Here is a 25,000-nt window from a genome sequence, read left to right on the forward strand (position 1 = left end):
AGCGCATAGGGGAATTGATTAAATAAATTGGCCCTAGAGTAGGAGTGTGTGTGTGTGAATGTGAGAGTGTATGGGTGTTTCCCAGTATTGGGTTGCTGCTTGAAGTGCAAAAAAGTAAATGCACCCTCTAGTGGATTTGTTAATCTGAATCATGCTTAATGAACCTTATGTAATGTATTTCTGATTTGCAAAAATGTAGACAGCGCCCTCTAGTGTATCAGACATCTGAAATATACAAAACAAACCCTAAGTAATGTATTTCTTATTCATTAAGATTGAGACAGTGCCCTCTAGTGGATTTGACATCTACAAATGTACGGAATGTTTTGATTTGCAAAAATGTAGACAGTGCCCTCTACTGTTTTTTTTATAATCATCTGAAACATGAAGCGTATATAAACTATGAAAAAATGTATGCTGATGCACATATTCCAGCACGCCTGCATTGCTTGCTAAACCTTAATCTCATTTCTAAAGCACTGGTGGATTTGGATAATGGTCACCACAGGAAATGTTTACACAAGAATATTGACTCAGGCCATCTTCGTTCATTACTTTTAGTGAATATTATTTCAAGCTTTCACATAGCTTGGTATAATAACAGCCCAGTTTAACCCTGGTCCAGGGCACTCCTCTTTAAAGCCATCTAGAGAAAACTCAACCATCAAAACTCATGTTTCTGTTCTCGAATCATATCTCTCTCATTTATTTTTAATCCAAGAGCAAGACGTCAGGGGTCTTCGTAAATACTCAAATAAATATTAGAGTTGCATTTGGGAAGACTTTTGAGGTTTAAAAGGTGAACCAGCACTTGATACTGCAGCACCCGCCTATATAATATTAATAATATCACAACTTTTGTCTCTTAGAAATGAACAGACGTTTCAGACATTTTTAGATCAACATATCAAAGGGAAAAGAGGCTTAATTATAGATTGTATGGTGCTTCTTATAAAAAAGTAGCTCAAATGCATTTATTTTAATTCACAGTTATACTTATTAAATAATCTGTGTGACTATTATGTTTTTTTTAGTTTATTGTCTTTATTTTACAACAGAAATTGCACTTACATACACAACTTACTGTGCGTTCACACCGAAGGCACCGAAAGGTCGCTCTGTCCGCCCTGGCGACAACGCAGTTTCCCTTCAGCTCCGGCAGCGAGAGCGTCGAAATTCCCTACATTGATCTCATATTTAAAGGGGTCGTTGCAGCATATCATATCAGTTACATTTCTGCATAAAACATGCCTTCTAGCGTTAAAATGCTGTGCACTTTTTATCAAATTCGTTTAAGAATAGAAGATCAAGTTGCATGTGCTGTGGCTTTGCTCTACTTAATTATCCAATGTGTCCACATGTCTGAAATATAAAGCAGCAATGCTGTTTTTAGATTGTTGCATGAGATTCCTGCTTTTTTAAAGAAAAAATGTATATTTATAACATTAATGCACATCAGTAACTCGCCAGTAACTTTTTAAATGTGTGTTTCTTTAAGAAAATATTGCAAATGATGGGAAATCCGGCGACCACAATAATCAAACCCTTGGAAACAGCTGTGGTTGGAACCAAAGTTCACAGTGACTGTGTTCTCTGGGCTTCTCTCAAGTGGTGAACTTCTTCATTCTGATTGGTTGTCCTCGAACCGCATCATAGGTCATTTCCATAAAGTTGACTTAACTTCAACTTTCCTTGATGCCCACACCCGTGAAGATGTGCCGCGCTGCTCCTTGCCGCTTATTGCTGCCGGCTCCCATTGAAAATAAATGACTTCCGGCTACTTTGGGTTCAGTGATTGAAGATGTGGCTGCGCAATCTGAAGGTTGTGGGTTTAAAACTTGCAGTGGGGGATTTATGAACTGGAGATCCACTGTCATCATTGTGCCCTTGGGCAAAACTCTTGACCCTATGTAGTGATTTCCAGTAGGGCTGTCACTGTGATGAATGTACTGTGAGGCCCACTAAAATGATACACAAGAAATTACAAACTGATTAACCATATCCAGCTGAATCAAATCGTTTTTTCTGTTCAGCTGCAGCCTTTCTGATTTTGATTGGCTAAAATTAGCAAGCCACACCCCTCGATACCTTATTCGGTGGCTAAAACGGCAAGCCACTCCCCTCACTTATTACTTTTTTATTTGCTAACATGATAAACCACACTGCTCACTTGAATTTTTTGCCACACTCCTAATTCTCTCTGCTCTTTTTTATTGGCTAATAATGGCAAGCCGAGTCCTCGTAAATTGATTTGGCTAAAAATGCCAAGCGACTCCCCTCTCTTGTTTGTCATTTTTGATTGGCTAAAATGGCATGCCGAGTCCTCGCCATTTTATTTAACCAAAAATGACAAGCCACTCCCCTCATTGTCATTTTTGATTGGCTAAAATGACAAGCCACTCCCCTCATTTCTTTCTTTTGTTTTGATTGGTTAAAATGGCAAACCACTTCCCTCATTCTCATTTTTGATTGGCTAAAAATGTTATGCCATTCTTCTCATTCTTATTTGTTATTGACTAAAAATAATAGCCATTCTCCCATTGCTCATTTTTTAATTGGCTAAAAATGGCAAGCCAACTTCTCACCTTTTGATTTGGTTAAAAGTGGCAAGCCATTCCTCTCATTTTTTTCATTGGCTAAAATGGCAAACCATGTCCCTACTGATTTATTTTTTAATTGGCTACAAGGCGAGACACTTCTCCTTTTCTCATTTTTGATTGGCTAATAATGATACACTACTGCCCCTACTTTTTTTTTGTATGGCTAAAGTTGTCAAATCACCCCTCTAACTACATTTTTTTTGGCTTGGGTAAAAAAAATGGCAATTTTCTCATTTTTGATTGCCTAAAAATTATAAGCCAGTACCTTTTCTTTTTTTCGAATGGCTACATTTGGCAAACCCCGCCCCTAATTAACTGCTTTTTATTTTAATTGGCTAAAATGCCAAGCCACTCTCCATTTTCTCATTTTTAATTTGGCTAAAAATGGTAAGCCCCTCCTCTTACTTGTTTGAATGGCTAAAATGCCAAGCCACTCCCCTCGTTCTAATTTTTGATTGACTTAAATGCCAAGCCACTCCCCCTTTTCTCATTTTTAATTTGGCTAAAAATGGTAAGCCCCTCCTCTTACTTGTTTGAATGGCTAAAATGCCAAGCCACTCCCCTCGTTCTAATTTTTGATTGACTTAAATGCCAAGCCACTCCCCCTTTTCTCATTTTTAATTTGGCTAAAAATGGTAAGCCCCTCCTCTTACTTGTTTGAATGGCTAAAATGCCAAGCCACTCCCCTCGTTCTAATTTTTGATTGACTTAAATGCCAAGCCACTCCCCCTTTTCTCATTTTTAATTTGTCTAAAAATGGTAAGCCCCTCCTCTTACTTGTTTGAATGGCTAAAATGCCAAGCCACTCCCCTCGTTCTAATTTTTGATTTACTAAAATGCCAAGCCACTCCCACTTTTCTCATTTTTAATTTGTCTAAAAATGGTAAACCCCTCCTTTTACTTTTTTGATTGGCTAAAACGGTAAGCCACTCCCCTTATACTTTTATTTTCTTCGGTTCACAAACCGGCAAATTTAAATGTATCGGTGTATTTTACAAAGTAACAAGCAGTATTTAGCAGATATTTTACCAGTGCTTGATTCATTTAAAAAGACTCGTGAAGCATGAAATGCGGTTTACATTCACTCAAAAAACAGTTTAGTCTTTGGTGAAGTGAACTCAACTCATTCTTTTGGTGTCATCGGTGCTGATTCACTTATATAAAGCATAATTGAAGTAATCAAAAAAATGTATGTCTTATTCTGTCTTTCTCTTTCAGCAACTTATCCCGTATGTGGAGGATGACAGTTCAAAACTGGAGGACCGAATGGCCAATCAGCTGCGTGCAGCCAGTGAAGAAAGAAGAGAAGTGCTGGAGGTTAATAAGGTTAGAAAAGACATTTCTAGATAGATTACATTATGTGTTTAACAGATGCTTTTATCCAGAGGCACTCAAGCATGTCTGCATGTATGAGTTCATGCTTTCTTTGAGAATCAGACCCACTGACGCTGAGATGCAGGCACTCTGTTTATTATTATTAAAATAACAAAGAAAGAGAATGTTGTCGTTAGGATTAAAACACACACACAAACACCGACACTGTGCTGAGATAGTAATGAGATACAGTTAAAGTCAGCGGTCTTATTATTAGCCCTCCTTTTATATTTCAATCCTTTTATTTTCATAATAGTTACATAATAGTTTTAATAATGAATTTCTAATGAGGGCGGCACGGTGGCTAAGTAGTTAGCACTGTCGCCTCACAGCAAGAAGGTCACTGGTTTGAGTCCTGTCAGCGGCCAGTTGGCATTTCTGTGTGGAGTTTGCACTAGGGATGTCCTGACTCCCGATCAGGTTTTTTTGCCCTTGAGTCTCGAGTCATTTGATTTTGAGTATCTGCCGATATCGATACACGATACTTCTATAATACATAAAAAAAAGGATAAAGAAGAGCGCAGAAACCGATTCAGGATGTTCCTTATTTTTTTATTTAGTTCACCCTATTTTCAAGAGTTCACACTTGGATATTGCTTGATAATTACAGCAGGTTTGGCATGCTGTCCTGAATGAGAACAATGAGCTCGGAGATAATTAAAGCCAGGGCTCCTGCCTGGCCAATGAGCATGTGAGGGAATCAGGCAATTCTCAAGAGCTCCCCCTGGTACAGGAGGAAAGGAGGGGATGGGGTGTATTGGGTATTGGTATTAACCAGTAGCACCTCTGCAACAAAGTGATGCCATGTCGCACGCATTGCTGTTTCTGTATGAAGTCATGAATGAGGTCTAACTCTGTGCCACCGCATAACTATAGATGTGTTAAAAAATAATGAGAATATATATATATATATATATATATATATATATATATATATATATATATATATATATATACGGGGAGAAGATTTTTCAAGACGTTTCTAAGCATATTAGTTTTAATCCCTCATTTCTAATAACTGATTTATTTTATCTTTGCCATGATGACAGTAAATAATATTAGACTAGATATTCTTCAATACAGCTTAAAGTGACATTTAAAGGCTTCACTAGGGTAATTAGGTTTAAGTTAGGGTAATTAGGCAAGTCATTGAATAACGATGGTTTGTTCTGGAGACAATCCAACACTAATATTGGTTAAAGGACCATGAAACCCCCCACCTTCGGTTCAAGTCTACCTCATATCGGGGGTGGAGCTCTGCGAGCAAAGGGGGAGGAGTGGGCGTGGCCAGCAGGGGAGAAGGAGAGGAGTGAACAACTGTTTTCAGTCGGCTCACAAAATGAGACACAAACCATGAGGCGCATGATTTTTTAGTTTACAAAGTTAAAATGAAAAGAAAAAACAGTAACCTAATGCCCTGCTACATTTGTAATTTCATATACACACAACCACAATTTATATCGTTATAAAGATAATCGTGTTCATATAAACACTATAAATGAGGACTTCTCCCTCAATCCCCGGGTCTGAATGCTGACTCTGCCCTGTCCATTTCAACCATTAGCTCTGCTGGTAATCTGGAGGATTTAGGTGAACACAGCAGCACAGCGATGTGTCTAAATGTAAACAAACTCCTGATAAAAGACAAAGTTCGCCATTCTCCACTTCTCGTGCTGCTCTCCCGACAAAAATGCTTGCTGCATTCAAACAGCCTTGCCCTCACAGCATTGCAGGGAAAAACATGCAACAAACCTCGTGGATCATGAAAACAAACTCAAATGAGCCTTTATGAACAGCTAAATACTGTGTGGGTCCGTGGACGCGATGTCACCCAGTCATCAACGTAGGATCTCACAGCTTGGCACTGGCAGGTCAGTCTTGCCTTCAGAAAGCATGTGCAGTCATGAATAATTAAGCAGCCGGCTCTTCTCATAGGATAAGAAAACTCCGCTATGAATAATAATGAGAAACCTACACGTCATCATTGCGCTTGCATTACTGCGCTAAGTCGCCGATTTTGATCCGCCCCAAAAATCATTTTAAACCCGGAAGCTGGAATGAGCTGACAAAAGCTCAAAATTATCCAGTTTTCCCCACAATTAAAGCTGACAGGTGCTAACATTGTCTTAACTGATGCTCAACACACACACATCTGTTCAAATCTCAAAAAAAAGTACTCCAGGGTTTCGAGAACCTTTAAAGGTTCAGGACACCCTGGAGAACTTTTTTTTTTTATATTAACAGATTTGTTTGTGTTGAGCATCAGTTAAGACAATGTTAGCACCTGTCAGCTTTAATTGTGGGGAAAACTGGATAATGTTGAGCTTTTGTCAGCTCATTTCAGCTTCCGGGTTTAAAATGATTTTTGGGGCGGATCAAAATCGGCGACGTAGCGCAGAACTGCAAGTGCAATGATGACGTGTAGGTTTCTCATTATTATTCATAGCGGAGTTTTCTTATCCTATGAGAAGAGCCGGCTGCTTAATTATTCATGAGACCTGCCAGACCTGCCAGAGTCAAGCTGTGAGACCCGTCACGGACCCACGGCACGGGCACACAGTATTTAGCCGTTCATGAAGGCTCATATGCGTTTGTTTCTATGATCCACGGGGGTTTGTTGCATGTTTTCCCCCGTGATCTTGTAAGGGCCGATCATACAGCAAAGCTGTGTGTGTGCTGCTAACATTTTTGTCGGGAGAGCAGCATGAGAATTAGAGAATGGCGGATGCTGTCTTTTATCAGGAGTTCGTTCACATTCAGACACATCACTGTGCTGCTGTGTTCGCCTAAATCCTCCAGATTACCAGCAGGGCTAACGGTTAAAATAGACGGGTCAGGAGACCTGCTGCACTGAGTCTGCTGGATACGGGGATTGAGGGAGAAGTCCTCATTTATAGTGTTTACATGAACACACTTATCTTTATAATGATATAAATTGGGGTTATGTGTATATGAAATTACAAATAACAAATGTAGCAGGGCATTAAATCACTGTTCATTCCTTTGCATTTTAACTTTGTAAACTATAAACTCATGCGTCTCCTCACGGTTTGTCTCATTTTTTGAGCTAGCTTCGTTCGCTCACGTTCTCCCCTGCTGGCCACGCCCACTCCTGCCCGATGCTCGCGGAGCTCCGCCCATTAATCATGCATCTTTTGAAAAATTCTGAAGTAGACTTTAACTGAAAGTGGGGGTGTCATGGCCCTTTAAGGGGGCTAGGGCTGGGCGATTTGGCAACATTTTTTTTTAAAATAATTTTTATAAAGTTTGACCGATTCACGATTTCTATTTTTTTTTTATTGTGTTACTAGTCTTCTCAAAACATTACAACAACATGACTGAAGTAACATTCTCTTTAAAAGTAACTTGAAAACCCATCTGGTTAAGGAACATTGTATTGTTAATGGCCATGTCATACAAAAATCAGTCAAAGTGTAAATAAATGTAAAACAAATTCTGGAGTTAAATAGCATTACTGAAGATTTGAATAAGAAATATTTGTGTAAATATTGCAGCTGCAGGAATACAGGGGTATTTTTGCAAGTTTTGCTGAGCCTAGGAGAGATTGGCTGTCAGCTCGGCTTTGACTTTGTAGTCTGACTGAATGACAGGTTGTAATGCTGCTGCCTTTTTCTTAAAAAGATACAGTGGAAGAAAAGGACTGAACATGGAAACTGTAAAGCCTAATTTAACCCAATGTGTGAAGTTGTGGACGTATAGCAGGAGCAAATACAAGCACCAGATGTGTGTCTAATATAAAATAATATATTAAATCTATTTTTCTTTTTTCCCCTTTTAAATACCGATCATTTGATGCGCTTTGCTCCACTCTCTGTATTATGCTGTCTGATCTGTCTGGTTTTCAACTAGGTCCGCTAAATGACGTCATGTGGGCGGATACATTCATTTTCACTGCTACAGTCCCTCACCTCTACTCGTGTTCAAACCAAAAGATCAGCGCGGTTTTTCACATGGCAGGCTTTTACATCCTTCATACATGTTGAGATCGAGTTTATCGACTTGATGAGGGAATGTCTTGACAATCCACACAGATGTGCAACAAGTAAAATCCTACATGACTTAACACTTAAAGTCAAGCAGGTCGCAGACCAGAAGCGCCGCGACACGCGTGCACACGACAGTTTAAACTTTCACACACCAAACGTGCACATTCACATGATATTTACCATGAAACTAATTAGATGGCGCTCTGTGGGCCGGCTGAAATATGAACTGCTTCGTGAATCGTGGCTGGGCGGCGCCGGTGTGTGTATAGAAACCTGTTTAGAATTCTAAAATCCATGGCGCTGCGTGGAGCATTGCCGAGAGGCGCTTCTGGTGTGCTTCCTGCTTCGTAGAGTGAACCAAATCGCATTGGTGCCATTATAATGTATTAAATATATATTTTTTGAAAATCGTGATTTCTCGATTTGATTCGAAATTAAATCGTCTTAAAACGTAAATTCGAATTAATCGAAAAAATCTCAAAAATCGCCCAGCCCTAAAGGGGGCTGATAATATTGACTTTAAAATGGTGTTAAACCAATTAAAAACTGCTTTTATTCTAGCCGAAATAAAACAAATAAGACTTTCTCCATAGAGAAAAAAGACTGTGAAAACTTCCTTGCTCTATTAAACATCATTTGGGAAATATTTGAAAAAGAAAAAAAATGATAGAGCTAATAATTTTGCCATATTCACTCACATAATAAAGCCACAGTGTATGAAACCCAACCTGATGACTCTCCACCAAGGATTTCACGACTTTCTAGCAGTAAAAGCTAAATGATCTCACTCTAACAGTGCCGTTCTTTCCCTCTCTGCCATTGAGTCTGCCTTATTAAAAACTGCTGCACGCTCTTGAAAGGCAGTCGGCAAGGAAATGCTCATGCGACAAGAGCCCTGGAGGCTTTCAACAGCCAAATATCCAGCTGCAAATAACAGGCTGGACGAGGCGACATGTTGAGGGAATAAAGCACGTCAGACTCAGCGGAGGTCAAGGTTGCGTCAGAATGTGGAGAGCAGATGTGTTTCTCCGGCATCTGTCTGCACTGTATTTGCATGAGCACTTGACATATGAGCAAAACACATCATTTAAACACTGTAAAAATATTCTTGCTGCCTAATTTTAATAATTAAATCTTAATTTCAATCTAGTATTAAATTAATCCTGATTAACTTATTGAAATACGTTGAAGTGATATGATATTATGATATTGAAAGTGATGTGTCATGATATAAGTGACATTATGATTCTTTATTTATAGTTATACTGTATATGTTTTTAATTTGTTTTATATTTTTAATATGGCGTCACGGTGGCTAGCACAGTCGCCTCACAGCAAGAAGGTTGCTGGATCAAGTCCCAGCTGGGCCAGTTGTTTTCTGTGTGGAGTTTGCATGTTCTCCCCGTGTTGGCGTGGGTTTCCCCCACAGTCCAAACACATGCGCTATAGGGGAATTGATAAACTAAATTGGCTGAAGTGTATGAGGCATGTGGCGACCCCTGATGAATAAAGGGACTAAGCCAGGGATGGGCAAACTCTGTCCTGGAGGGCCGGTGTCCTGCACAGTTTAGCTTCAACACTAATCAAACACACCTGAACAAACTGATCAGTGTCTTCAAGATCACTAGAAATCTACAAGCAGGTGTGTTTGATTAGAGTTGGAGCTAAACTGTGCAGGACACCGGCCCTCCAGGACCGAGTTTGCCCACCCCTGGACTAAGCCGAACTAATTAATTAACTAATTAATTCATTTATTTATATTTTTAATATTTATGAAAGCATAGGTGTCTGCATTTGCATGATCATATGACATATAAGTGAGCACATTATGAGAAATTATATTTATAAAAACATTTTTTATGAAGTGGTTAGTTTTACATATTTTATTTTACTTTTCCCCGTTTTCATTTTAATGCATAAATTAAATGTTAGTAAAATGTTTATATAATTAATTGAAATCATAACAGCTATATCAATAAACTGTTTACGTCTAATAAATGTTATATATATATTTTTTTACGAAATAAATAAATAAATATAAAATAAATTCAAATAAATATTTTATTTAGATTAGCATATTACATTGATTTCTGAAGGGTTATCTTACACTGAAGACTGGATTAATGGTGCTAAAAATGTAGTTATTATTTATTAATTTTTTTATTTATTAATTTTATTTTTAAGTTTATTTTTTGTCAAATTCAGTTTTATTGTTCTCAATGTAATTTTCCCCCCATTTTAATATTTTAATGAAAGTTATTGGTTAAACGTGTTAAACGATTAAAACAATTAAACGTATTAACAATCTTATGATAATAATTTACTTTTTTTTTTTTTTATAAATCCTAATGATTAATAATAATTTTAATCATGCTTTGTTCTTCATTTATAATGCTTAAATGTTTTTTTATTATTATTTATTGATTATTAAAATTCTTAATATTATCAGTATAATAATATTATTAAATTTATTAAAATAAATTATTAGATTATTACATTTTAGTGTTTTAAAATGATTTATTGCATTTTTTTATTTAAAATTTTCTAAAAATTATATGTATTTACATAACAGTTCTGTCTGGTTCTCGAATCTGATTGGCTGATAGTCATGACATATTAAAGGAATATCAGCACCCGTACAGCCTCTTCACCTTTGTGTATTACTCCGCCCAAGCAGAAAACTAACAACTCACTACAGTTTAGCAAATATTGCAGCTGTTGGGCAACATAAAGTACTTATGAGGCTTTTTTTAGTCGAGAATGTAGTTGTTTAGATTGCAACTATGCAGCTTATTTATAAGGGTAGTGCTATTTTAAATACTTTCGGAGATACAGCATGACTGTGGCCATCAACCTGTCATACTGAGGAGAGCAAAGACGGTTGACGTTCTGCCACAAGATGGCGACAAAGGCCGCATAATAAGTCCTTAGGGGAGAATGACTCAGCGTTTGCTTTTTGTACAGCTGATCAAATTATTATGAAACAGGTAAGTGACATTCTAAATCGATCTCTCTCTTTTGTATGTTGTAGTGCTGTATTTATACCATAGTAATCTTCTAGGATTTGCTTTGCTTTGGCTTTTTTTGGGGTTAATTATTGTCATCTCCCGATTGCAACAGATAAATACTGGAAAATCTCTGTAGACTGATGGCATTTCATGCCGTTCAGCCTTATAATCTTAAAATGTGATCAAAATCAGCTGTTTTGTCATCACTAAACATTATGCTAGAGAATCGTTCAAACACTAGCTCTACAGTTACGTCGGTGAATGAGCAACAGTTTCTTCTGTTCTGACGTACGCTGCAGATGTGAATGAATGGCGGAAGAAAGTAGTTCTTCATACAAAAGGGTTTTTAGACTCTCTGTGTTTGATTTTCTGTTTTTTATACAATATTATGCCGTCAAACTGTTGTATAAACGCAATATCACACTCGTAGCAGTGCCATATCATCACTTTCGGGACACTAAGATCCTATAAGTGCTGATATACAGCCATATCACACTGCTACTCGTGTGATATTGCTCATATATATATTAGGTCCGCACAAATCTTTACTTTTTTTTTTCTTTGTTTATTCTTATTTTTAAATATAATTCTGCAGATATTCTTCATTTAATACACTTCATGTTTTAAGAACTCTAAAACAAATGTAAATATCAGTTATGAAGGATGCCAGAAGCTCAGATAGATGCTTTAATGCAGGGAAAAAAACGGTACAGTAATAAATGGACTGACGGATGAATAAGCAGATAGACATCAGCTTGAATGAACAAATGGACGTACGCATGAAAGTAATGAGGCCACGGATGACTGAAAATTAGCACTCAGGTCAGTTTGTAGAATCATAATGGAGAGTGACTGTCAGACTCGTCCTGTAGGCTGGCTTGCGCATTTTAATAGAGTCACGCCATTGTCCTGTTGATTGAGCGTTGTCGGTTTCTGTGCCAATAGCTTGATTTACTGATCCTTCATCACTCCAACAAGTGCTGGAGAGATGAACAGTGTGAGTATGGTAATGTCGCACTGCTTTATGGGACGTCCCGTCCCTGAATGATCACCCTGTTCTCGTTATCTGTCGATTGGGGTAATTGGTGTTTGTCAGGCCTGGGTTGAATAATGCTGCTGTAATATAAAACAGCCTTCATCTACACCAATCTGTCCTCACACATTGTATATACAGTTCACTATTACAGTCTTTCTCAAATATTTCCAGAGCAAGTATTTCCTATAACATTTTTTTCTTTGGAGAAAGTCTTATTTGTTTTATTTCGACTAGAAAAAAAGCTGTTTTTAATAATAATAAAAAAACATTTTAAGGTCAATATTATTAGCCCCTTAAGCAATATTTGTTTTGGATTGTCTACAGAACAAACCACTGTTATACAATGACTTGCCTAATTACCCTAACTTAACCTAATTAACCGCACACTTACTGGCCACTTTATTAGGTACACCATACTAGTACAGCGTTGGACCCCCTTTTGTCTTCAGAACTGCCTTAATCCTTCATGGCAGAGATTCAACAAGCTACTGGAAATATTCCTCAGAGATTTTGCTCCATATTGACATGATAGCATCACACAGTTGCTGCAGATTTGTCGGCTGCTCATCCATGATGCCAATCTCCTGTTCCACCACATCCCAAAGCTGCTCTATTGGATTGAGCTCTGGTGACTGTGGAGGCCATTTGAGTACAGTGAACTCATTGTCATGTTCAGGGAACCAGTCTGAGATGATTGAGCTTTATGACATGGTGTTATCCTGCTGGAAGTAGCCATCAGAAGATGGAGACACTGTGCTCATAAAGGGATGGACATGGTCAGCAACAATACTCAGGTAGGCTGTGGCGTTGACACAATGCTCAATTGGTACTAATGAGCCCAAAATGTGCCAAGAAAATCTCCTCCACACCATTAACCCACCACCACCGTCCTGAACCGCTGATACAAGGCAGGATGGATCCATGCTTTCATGTTGCTGAGGCCAAATTCTGACCCAACCATCTGAATGTGGGAGCAGAAATGGAGACTCATCAGAGCAGGCAACGTTTCTCCAATCTTCTATTGTCCAGTTTTGGTGAGTCTGTGTGAATTGTAGCCTCAGTTTCCTGTTCTTAGCTGACAGCAGCGGCACCCGGTGTGCTCTTCTGCTGCTGTAGCCCATCCGCCTCAAGGTTGGACGTGTTGTGTGTTCAGAGATGCTCTTCTGCAGAGCTCGGTTGTAACGAGTGCTCATTTGAGTTACTGTTGCCTTTCTATCAGCTGGAACCAGTCTGGCCATTCTCCTCTGACCTCTGGCATCAACAAGGCATTTGCGCCCACAGAACTGCCGCTCACTGGATATTTCCTCTTACTCAGACCATTCTCTGTAAACTCTAGAGATGGCTGTGTGTAAAAATCCCAGTAGATCAGCAGTTTCTGAAATACTCAGAGCAGCCCATCTGGCACCAACAACCATGCCACATTCAAAGTCACTTAAATAACCTTTCTTCCATATTCTAATGCTCGCTTTGAACTGCAGCAGATCGGCTTGACCATGTCTACATGCCTAAATGCTTTGAGTTGCTCCCATGTGATTGACTGATTAGAAATTTGCGTTAATGAACAACTGGACAGCTGTACCTAATAAAGTGGCCGGTGAATGTATATATATATATATTTATGTACAGTAAAATAAAATAAATTTTCTTTCTAAAATTTGCAAAAGAAGTCCAATTCAATAATGTAACTAATAGTGAATTTTTAAAAGTAAAATGACATCCCATGTTGTACAGTATATTCATATTCAATAGCTGGACACGTCTGCTCACATCTCACTGTTCATTGTTCATGATTTCCGCCTTTGAGAGCCGCTGTTTAGAGGGTAATTTAGCAGGAGTCTGTGTTCCTCGGTGCCCGCTGTGCTGTTTGAGTCCCCGGGGCCCTCAGAGCCCCGCAGATGTGTGTGAGGCCGTGCAGGGTCCAGTGTGGTCCAGACCCCGTCGGCTTCAGCTGCTGCGCTTTGATTGAACGCTGCTCCAACTCTTCATAAATTCCTGTCGCAGCCCATTAAGAAGCCTTGGAGAGACGACTGCTCTCATTTATTCTGCACACACACACACACACACATACACACACACTCTCTCTCTCTCTCTCTCCTGCTCACTTCAGTCCTCGCTCGCCCCTGTTCACTGCTTTTTAAATACCCTGTTAATTACCCCGTCTGTCCTCTTCATTCAAATGAGAGTGTGTGAGAGGAGAGTGTGTGTAATGTGAAATGGGAAGCAGAGACTGGAGTGTTGGCTTATCTGTGGTGCAGAGACTGGGGCTGGAGCTCTGATAAACAAACACAGAGGAGCTGTAATGAGGCAGATACGCACACGCACACACACACACACACACACACACACACCGGAGACATGGCATGCTTAAATGCGCACACACACTCGCAAAACACAGACACACACCCAGACACACACATAGATAGACAAAGGTAGGCCCCCCCCTCCACCTCCACACACACACATATACACAATTAACACAGACTCTTCGACACAGCACACACTCTCAAAACACAGTGACACACACAGGAAACATGGCATGCTTAAATGCGCACACACACTCACATTCTCTCAGAACACATAGACACACAAATGTTGGCCCCTCCCCTTAACACACACACACACACTCACACACACACTCAAAGGCATGCGCACACACTGGAAACATAGCATGTTTAAACATTCACACACACACACACACACACACACACACACACACACACAAACACACACACACTCAAAGGCATGCGCACACACTGGAAACATAGCATGTTTAAACATTCACACACACACACACACACACAAACACACCCACACACACACTCAAAGGCATGCGCACACACTGGAAACATAGCATGTTTAAACATTCACACACACACACTCACACACACACACTCAAAGGCATGCGCACACACTGGAAACACAGCATGTTTAAACACACACACACACACACGCACGCACATACACACACTCAAAGACATGCACACAGACACACACACACTGGACACACAGCATGCCTAAACACACACGCACATACACACTTGATACACAGCATGCTTAAACACACACATACACACACACACTCAAAGACATGCGCACACACTGAAAACACAGCATGATTAAACACACAGCAGACTCAACCACACACACACACACGCGCGCACACACACACACACGCACACACACACTGGAAACACAGCATGATTAAACACACAGCAGACTGAACCACATACGCTTGCACACACACACACACACACACATGCACACACTGGAAACACAGCATGCTTAAACATACACACACATATACACGCACGCACATACACACACTCAAAGACATGCACACACACACACTCACACAGTCAAAGACATGTGCACACACTGGAAACACAGCATGCTTAAACATACACACACACGCACATACACACACTCAAAGACATGCACACACACACACACACACACACACACACAGTCAAAGACATGTGAACACACTGGAAACACAGCATGCTTAAACATACACACACACGCACGCACATACACACACTCAAAGACATGCACACACACACACACACACACACACACACACACACACACACACACACAGTCAAAGACATGTGAACACACTGGAAACACAGCATGCTTAAACATACATACACACAGACACACACGCACGCACATACACACACTCAAAGACATGCACACAGACACAAACACTGGACACACAGCATGCTTAAATGCACACATACGCACACAGACACATTAATATACATACACTCAAACACACACACTCAAAGACATATACACACACTGGAAACACAGCATGATTAAACACACATACACACACACACACGCACACACACAGGCAGGAGGGCAGTCAATCCTCCACATGATTAGTCAGTTCATATGTCATCCATTAGAGCAGGTTTGTGTCCAGAGGCGCTTTAATTGAAGCTCGCGGGTCAGCGAGGAAACCCTCAAACACTGAAAACAGCGCCAGAAATCTAGCAAACACACACACACACACACACACACACACACACAGATATGTGGTGGCGGTTCATTGCGCTTCAGCTTGAGCAATTGCTGTTGGTTTTGCTCTTATTACTTTGTACCAGAGTATGAATAATCACTTGTGTTCACATTTCAGTGACAAATTAAAGCCACTCGCATGCAGTCAGGTGGACGGCACGGTGGTTTTGTGTTTAGCACTGTGGCCTCACAGCAAGAGGTCGAGTCCCAGCGGGGTCAGTTAGCATTTCTGTGTGGAGTTTGCATGTTCTCCCGGCGTGGGTTTCTTTCGGGTGCTCCGGTTTCCTCCCACAGTCCAAACACATGTGGTACAGGGGATTTGGGTAAGCTAAATTGGCCGTACTGTATAAGTTTGTGTGTGTGTGTGTGTGTGTGGGTGTGTGTGAATGAGTGTGTATGAGTGTTTCCCAGTACTAGGTTGCAGCTGGAAGGGCATCCGCTGCATAAAACATATGCTGAATAAGTCTGCTGTGGCAACCCCTGATGAATGAAGGGATTAAGCTAAAGGAAAATTATTGAATGAATGAAAAAATGCATAAATTATTGCATAAATAAAAACATTAATTCATAAACAAAAGCATAAATAAATAAAAACATTAATGCATAAATATTAAAAACATTATTGCATAAATAAATAAAAACATTAATGCATAAATATTAAAAACATTAATGCATAAATAAATAAAAACATTAATGCATAAACAAAAGCATAAATAAATAAAAACATTAATGCATAAATATTAAAAACATTAATGCATAAATAAATAAAAACATTAATGCATAAACAAAAGCATAAATAAATAAAAACATTAATGCATAAATATTAAAAACATTAATGCATAAATAAATAAAAACATTAATGCATAAATGAATAAAAACATTAATGCATAAACAAACGCATAAATAAATAAAAACATTAATTTATAATCAAAAGCATAAATAAATAAAAACATTAATGCATGAATAAATAAGTTGCAGTGGCGCAGTAGGTAGTGCTTTCGCCTCACAGCAAGAAGGTCGCTGGGTTGCAGGGTTGAGCCTCGGCTGGGTCAGTTGGCGTTTCTGTGTGGAGTTTGCATGTTCTCCCTGCGTTCGCGTGGGTTTTCTTCGGGTAATCCAGTTTCCCCCACAGTCCAAAGATATGCGGTACAGGTGAATTGGGTTGGCTAAATTGTCCGTAGTGTATGAGTGTGTGTGCGTGTGCGTGTGCGTGTGTGTGTGAACTTCTCCCAGAGATGGGTTGCAGCTGGAAGGGCATCTGATGCGTAAAAATGTGCTGGATAAGTTGGTCGTTCAATCCGCTGTGGCGAGCCTGGATTAATAAAGGGACTAAGCCGACAAGACAATGAATAAATGAATAAATAAAAACATTAATGCATTAATAAATGCATAAATAAATGAAAACATTAATGCATAAATAAATGCATACATAACTTAATTCTTAATGCATAAAAAATAAATAAATAAAAGCATTAATGCATAAATAAATAAAAAATAAATACATAAATAAATAAAAAAATGAATGCATGAATAAATAACAGCATTAATGCATAAATAAATACCAGCATTAATGCATAAATAAATAACAGCATTAATGCATAAATAAATAAAAGCATTAATGCATAAATAAATGCGTACATAATTTAAAACATTAATGCATAAAAATGATGAATAATAAAAGCATAAATGCGTACATAAATGCATAAATAAATCAAAAACATTAATGCATAAATAAATTTGTACATAAATAACAGCATTATTGCATAAATAATTGCATAAATAAATAAAAGCATTAATGCATAAATAAATGCATAAATAATAGAAGCATTAATGCATCAAAAAATAAAAACATAAATGTCTAAATAAATGCATAAAATAATAAAAGCATAAATAAATGAATAGTTTTCCTCTGTTGAGCTGGTAACCTGTATGACTTCCATATTTGTTTTTTTTACTATGGAAGTCAATGGTTACATGGTTTCAGCTTTCATCAACATACTATATTTTGTGTTCAGCAGAGGAAAGATGTATGATTTAAAACCACTTGAAAGAGAGCAAATGATGAGTAAAATGTCATTATTGAGTGTACTGTCCCTTTAAACTTTGTCTGGGAAAGAGTTAGCAAATTTTTCCTCTGTCCTCTCAGTATCAGTTTTCACATTATATACAGATTCAGCCTTCATAAATCAGGTCTCAAATATGAACTGACAGCACTGATACTTCTTGTATGTGTACTTTTCTTGGCCTTCTACCCGTAAGGGAATGTAATTCGTTTCAATTCGAGCCCTTTTTGTCTCCTCAGCCAAATCCAAAGTTTTTCTTTTTCTCCCATAAGAGCGGAGAGGCTAAAATTACATCTCTCTCTCTCTTTCTCTCTCTTTAGGCTTTATAATGGTATTACGGCTCGACTCTGAAAGATCTCTGTTGCTCATCTCTGTTTTCTGCTGTAAAGCTTCAGTCTGAGAGCAGATGAAAGAGCTCGCTAAAGAAAGAGTCACACAATCCCTGCTTTATAGAGTGCATCTTCTTGTTTTAACAGTGTCTTTAACACCATCGGGTATTTTTGCATGAAGAATATTAGCTTTATTTTTTATCAGCATTGACTGTTTACTGTATTGAAGCCCTATTAAGCACAATCATCCTCCACTCCCATGACAAAAGGCAATGCCTTCTATTGATTGATTTATTAATTAATTAATTAATTAATTTGTCTGTCTGTGCATGCATAAATAATTGCATAAATAAATGTCTGTCCATCCGTATATCTATTTATTTGTGTATATATTTATGCATGTATTTAGTTATGCTTTTATTTACGCATTTATTTATCAATTTAGGTTTTTATTTATTCAGTAATTTATTTATTTGTTTGTCTGTCCATGCATGAATAAATAAATGCATAAAGTATTGTCTCTCCAATCATTTATTTATTTATGCATTTATTTATTTATTTATGCGTTTATTTATTTATGCGTATATTTATTTATGTGTTTATTTATCAATTTATGTTTTTATTTATGTTTATTAATATATTTATTCTTTTGTCTGTCTGTGCATGCATGAATAAATGTCGGTTCATTTATTTATTTAATCATGCATTTATTTATTCATTTATGCTTTTATTTATCAATTTATGTTTTTATTAATTTATTTATTAATTTATTTAGCAATTTATTTATTTGTTTGTCTGCCGATACATGAATAAATAAATGCATAAATTAACGTTTGTCCTTTTATTTATTTTTTTATTTTTATTTATTTATTTGTGCATATATTTATTTATTTATTTATGCATTTATTTATTTATGCCTTTACTCTTTATTTATGCATTTATCTATCAATTTGTTTTGATTTATTGATTTTATTTATTATTATTAATTTTTTTTTTCATTTGTCTGTCCGTGCATGAATAAAGAAATGCATGAATAAATGTCTGTCCGTTCATTTATTTATGCATATATTCATTTATTTAATTATGGATTTATTTATTCATTTGTTTATCTATTTATGTTTTTTATTATTAATTAATTAATGTATTTATTTATTCATTTGTCTGTCTATGCATGAATAAGTAAATGCATAAATAAATGCCCATTTATTTATTTAATTATGCTTGTATTCATCCAATTATGTTTTTATTTGTTTATTTTTATTTGTTTATTTATTTGTTTTTATTTATTTATTTGTTTGTCTGTCTGCCTGTGCATTAATAAATAAATGCAGAATTAAATGTCTGTTTTTATCCATTTATTTATGCATTTATTTATCTATTTATGCTTTTATTTATATTTGCATTCATTAAAGAAATTAACGTATTTGTATTTTACATGTAGGTTTTAACAATTTAGATTTAAAAATTATGAATAAGTAAATAAAGCAAATTCTACTGACTAATGAATCATTTCTGACAAAATCTTCATTCATTTTCATAATCATTCATTTTTTTTTAAAGCAAGTAAAATAATCTGCTAATGAGGTAAACAAAATAATCCAGTTTTTTTTACTATGACATATTACTTTGCTTACCCCATTGGCAGAAACTTTAGCTTGTTTTAAGAAAAAAAAATGTAAATAAGAAAAGGCTTTTTTGAAGTGCAGTAAATCTTACAATTTGCTGACACAAACACACTTCAAGCCGCATTAGTATCTGCTTTCTCTAATACTCTCCATTGTCTCTCTATCATTCCCTGTAATTCTTTCATCCCTCCGTCTGTCCTCCTCCACCTCTGATCTGTGTCTGGTTTTTCCATCAATCCTTCACTCCCACTATTTATTCCCAGTCGCTGAAAACCCAAATGCCTCTTCGCGCATCTGATGAACTTCTCAACCCGAACGTCGTCTGCTTAATTGAGTTTAGCCTCTTGTTTATGAATTGCTCTGGAGGAACGAAAATAATGAGATGTTTGAGCGGGAACATTTACTAATCATTTGGTTTATGTTAATTGTTGTGAGCGGCCCACATACAGCTAAAGAGTTATTAGCCCTGCTTTTCTTATTTCCCAAATGATTTTGACAAGGAAATTTTCACAGTATGTCTGATAATATTTTTTCTTCTGGAGAAAGTCTAGTTTGTTTTATTTCAGCTAGAATGAAAGCAGTTTTTAGGTTTTGTAAAGCCATTTTAAGGTCAATATTATTAGCCCCCTTAAAAAATATTTGTGGTAGAAGAGACACGAGATTGGATTCACGAGATGAGATTTTTGCACCATTCATTCATTCACTTGTTCATTCATTCATTCATTCATTCATTCATTCATTCATTCATTTATTTATTCATTCATTCATTCATTTGTTTACTTGTTCATTCATTCATTCATTCATTCATTCACTTGTTCATACATTCATTCATTTACTTGTTCATTCATTCATTTAATTGTTCATCCATTCATGCATTCATTCATTCATTTATTTACTTGTTCATTCATTCATTCATTTATTTACTTGTTCATTCATTAATTTAATTGTTCATTCATTCATTCATTTATTTACTTGTTCATTCATTCATTTAAATGTTTATCCATTCATGCATTCATTCATTTACTTGTTCATTCATTCATTCATTTACTTGTTCATTCATTCATTCATTCATTTAATTGTTCATTCATTCATTCACTTGTTCATTCATTCATTCTTTACTTGTTCATTCATTCATTCATTCATTTAATTATTCATTCATTCATTTACTTGTTCATTCATTCATTTATTTACTTGTTTGTTCATTCATTCACTTGTTCATTTATTTATTAATTTACTTGTTCGTTCATTTACTTGTTTAGTCATTTATTCATTCATTGTTTTTTTTAAGGGTCACGAAACACTAAAGCACATGTTTTGAGCTGTTGACAGTCATATATGTGTTTCACGCTGCTATTATTACTATTATTAAATATTTGACTTAAATATTGTTGCTGGAGAGTTAATAATATTGACGTCAATAGTGGCTACAAGGATTAATGATGGGACCCAGATGTGCTTGTGTTTTTAGTTTAACATACTTTCTGCATAAATACAGTAGCACCTTCTAATATTGTGATTGGCCAATCAGAATCCAGTATTCCAGAGAGCCCTGTAATAAGTCGATATATTGACTATGGCGACGGGTCTTGTTGATACAAGCACTGTAAACGCAGTAACAATAAACAGCAGAATCGATAGCGCGGGCTGGTGCCGCAGGATTGAATAATGCTGTGGAGCAGAGCACTGATCAATGGAGACAACCTTCAATACTCTGACATTTGGCACACAGTCTCTCTCTCTCTCTCTCTCTCTCTCTCTCTCTCTCTCTTCTGCACATGCACTATTACTGCTGCTGCTCATATCTGCGAATAAACCCTCAGACTTCAGTGAGTCTGAGTGAAACTGGGCTTGTTAAGCTGAGGTGTTATTTCTGGTTTGTCTCGTGTGTTTCCTGTTCATTAATACACAGGTTTACATGTTCATTCATTCATTCATTCATTCATTCATTCATTTATTCATTCATTCATTCACTTGTTCATTCATTCATTCATTTACTTGTTTGTTCATTCATTTATTCATTCATTTACTTGTTCATTCATTCATTCATTCATTTATTCATTCATTTACTTGTTCATTCATTCATTTATTCATTCACTTGTTCATTCATTCATTTACTTGGTCATTCATTCATTAATTTACTTGATTGTTCATTCATTCATTCATTTACTTGTTCATTCATGCATTAATTTACTTGTTCATTCATTCGTTCATTCATTCATTTATTTATTTACTTATTCATTCATTAATTTACTTGTTCATTCGTTCATTCATTCATTAATTTACTTGTTCATTCAATTATTTATTTACGTATTCATTCATTCATTTACTTGTTCATTCATTCATTCATTTATTTACTTGCTCGTTCATTCTTTCATTTACTTGTTCATTCATTCACTTACTTGTTCATTCATTCATTCCCTTGTTCATTCATTCATTTACTTGTTCATTCATTCATTTATTCATTCACTTGTTCATTCATTTACTTGGTCATTCATTCATTAATTTACTTGATTGTTCATTCATTCATTCATTCATTCATTTACTTGTTCATTCATTCATTGATTTACTTGTTCATTCATTCATTCGTTTATTTATTTATTTACTTATTCATTCATTAATTTACTTGTTCATTCATTCATTTACTTGTTCATTCATTCATTTATTTACTTGCTCGTTCATTCTTTCATTTACTTGTTCATTCATTCACTTACTTGTTCATTCATTCATTCATTTACTTGTTCATTCATTCATTCATTCATTCATTCATTTATTCATTCATTTACTTGTTCATTCATTCATTTATTCATTCACTTGTTCATTCATTCATTTACTTGGTCATTCATTCATTAATTTACTTGATTGTTCATTCATTCATTCATTTACTTGTTCATTCATTCATTAATTTACTTGTTCATTCATTCGTTCATTCATTCATTTATTTATTTACTTATTCATTCATTAATTTACTTGTTCATTCGTTCATTCATTCATTAATTTACTTGTTCATTCAATTATTTATTTACTTATTCATTCATTCATTTACTTGTTCATTCATTCATTTATTTACTTGCTCGTTCATTCTTTCATTTACTTGTTCATTCATTCACTTACTTGTTCATTCATTCATTCATTCATTCATTCCCTTGTTCATTCATTCATTTACTTGTTCATTCATTCATTTATTCATTCAGTCATTCACTTGTTCATTTATTTACTTGTTCATTCATTCATTCATTCACTTGTTCAGAATTCTGAATTTAAACAAACAAACTAAGTTGACACTTTATTAAACTTAATCTGTTTTGTTTAAATTCAACACAAATAAGTTGTATGCAACAGTTCTGCATGCAACACTTTTTCAGTGTAAACATGTTTCTTCTAATGACACAGCTTTTTTTTTTTTTAAAGGGTTTTGAGGCATTTTTTGAACTAATTTAAGCTGAAATCAGGCTTTTTTTTAATGGATTTAATTTTGATTGATCTGTTATATGCATTAACTCGATAGTACAAAAAAAAACACATGCTTTATAAACATGACTAAGATGGAGTTTTCTGATTTTAGAAAGGAGCTCTTGACATGTTTAACCATGTCTCAGTGTGTTCTGATCTGCACGTGTCTTCGGTGAATGGTTTCTCTCAGTGACGCTGTACGTTTCTCTGGCCTGCTGAACTCCACACAGGCTGAAGTTTCCCACAATAGCGCTCGCTGCAGATGATGAATGCTGTGTGACGTGGGTTTTGTCCCGGTGGAAGCGGCTCTTCATTTCAGATGTGCTATATTGAGGATACAGATGCTCAGAATACAGCACAGCAAATAAACCACAGCAGCAGCAGCAGCAGCAGCGTGCTTTAACACTCATAATGTCTTCAAAATCTCTGTGCTATTTTCAGAATTTTACAAAACACTAATTTAAAAAAAATCCTACACGTTTAAAACCCCTTTAGTGCTTGAAATGATGTGTAAATTTTACAGCTTTTACAATGACTATGACAGTTTTTCAATTCCTTTAACAAGTTTGATAGTCCCTTATTTATCTGAGCTCACCACAGCGGAATGAACCACCAACTATTCCAGCATATTTTTTACGAAGCGGATGCTGTTCCAACTGCAACCCAGTACTGGGGAACACCCATAAACACACGCACTACACTCTCAGAAATAAAGGTACGCGAGCTGTCACTGGGCTGGTACCTTTTTAAAAGGTACACATTTGTACCTAAAAGGTCCATATTAATACCTCAAGGGTACACACTATTCAATTCAGTTCAGCTTTATTTGTATAGCGCTTTTACAATGTAGATTGTGTCAAAGCAGCTTCACATAAATGGTCATAGTAACTGGAACAGTGTAGTTCAGTTTTTAGTGTTTAAGTTCAGTTCAGCTCAGTTCAGTGTAATTTAATATCATTACTGAGAGTCCAAACACTGAAGAGCAAATTCATCGATGCACAGCTCTACCAATCCTGAACCATGCGAGCCAGTGGCGACAGCGGAGAGGGAAAAAAAATTCACCTGCTAGGACTAGTACCTTAAAAGCACAAAAAAAGCTCCTCTTAAAATTTTAGGTACTAATATATTCTTTTGAGGTACCAAAATGGACCCTTTAAGTACAAATGTGTACCTTTTGAAAAGGAACCACCCCAGTGACAACTCGCGTACCTTTATTTCTGAGAGTGTAGTGCATGAGTGTGCATGTGTGTATGGGTGTTTCCCACTACTGGGTTGCAGCTGGAGAAGCATCTGTTTCGTAAAAAATATGCTGGAATAGTTGGCGGTTCATTCCGCTGTGGTGACCTCAGATAAATATATGTTATAGATAAATACATGTAAATATTTCTGAGAGTGTAGAGCCAATTTAGTTCAACAATTCCCCTATAGCGCATGTGTTTGCACTGTGTTTTGGTAGCGACAGTGCTAAACATGTTTTAAAACAAG

At 36.5% G+C, this 25,000-nt stretch overlaps 1 protein-coding gene across 8 annotated transcripts in view; it reads left to right on the forward strand.

The window, feature by feature from the left end:
• Positions 1 to 25,000, forward strand: part of med30 (mediator complex subunit 30) — a 39,012-nt gene that overhangs the window by 13,115 nt on the left and 897 nt on the right. For 5 of the 8 annotated variants that reach the window (XM_087294108.2, XM_087294107.2, XM_087294112.2 and 2 more), the window contains 1 exon segment: positions 3,819 to 3,926. In XM_087294108.2, the coding sequence (XP_087150234.1) occupies positions 3,819 to 3,926 (108 nt within the window). 8 annotated transcript variants of the gene reach the window in all.

Source organism: Danio rerio, chromosome 19 (genome assembly GCF_052040795.2).
Source record: "Danio rerio strain M-AB ecotype USA chromosome 19, GRCz13ab, whole genome shotgun sequence".
Classification (NCBI taxonomy): domain Eukaryota; kingdom Metazoa; phylum Chordata; class Actinopteri; order Cypriniformes; family Danionidae; genus Danio; species Danio rerio.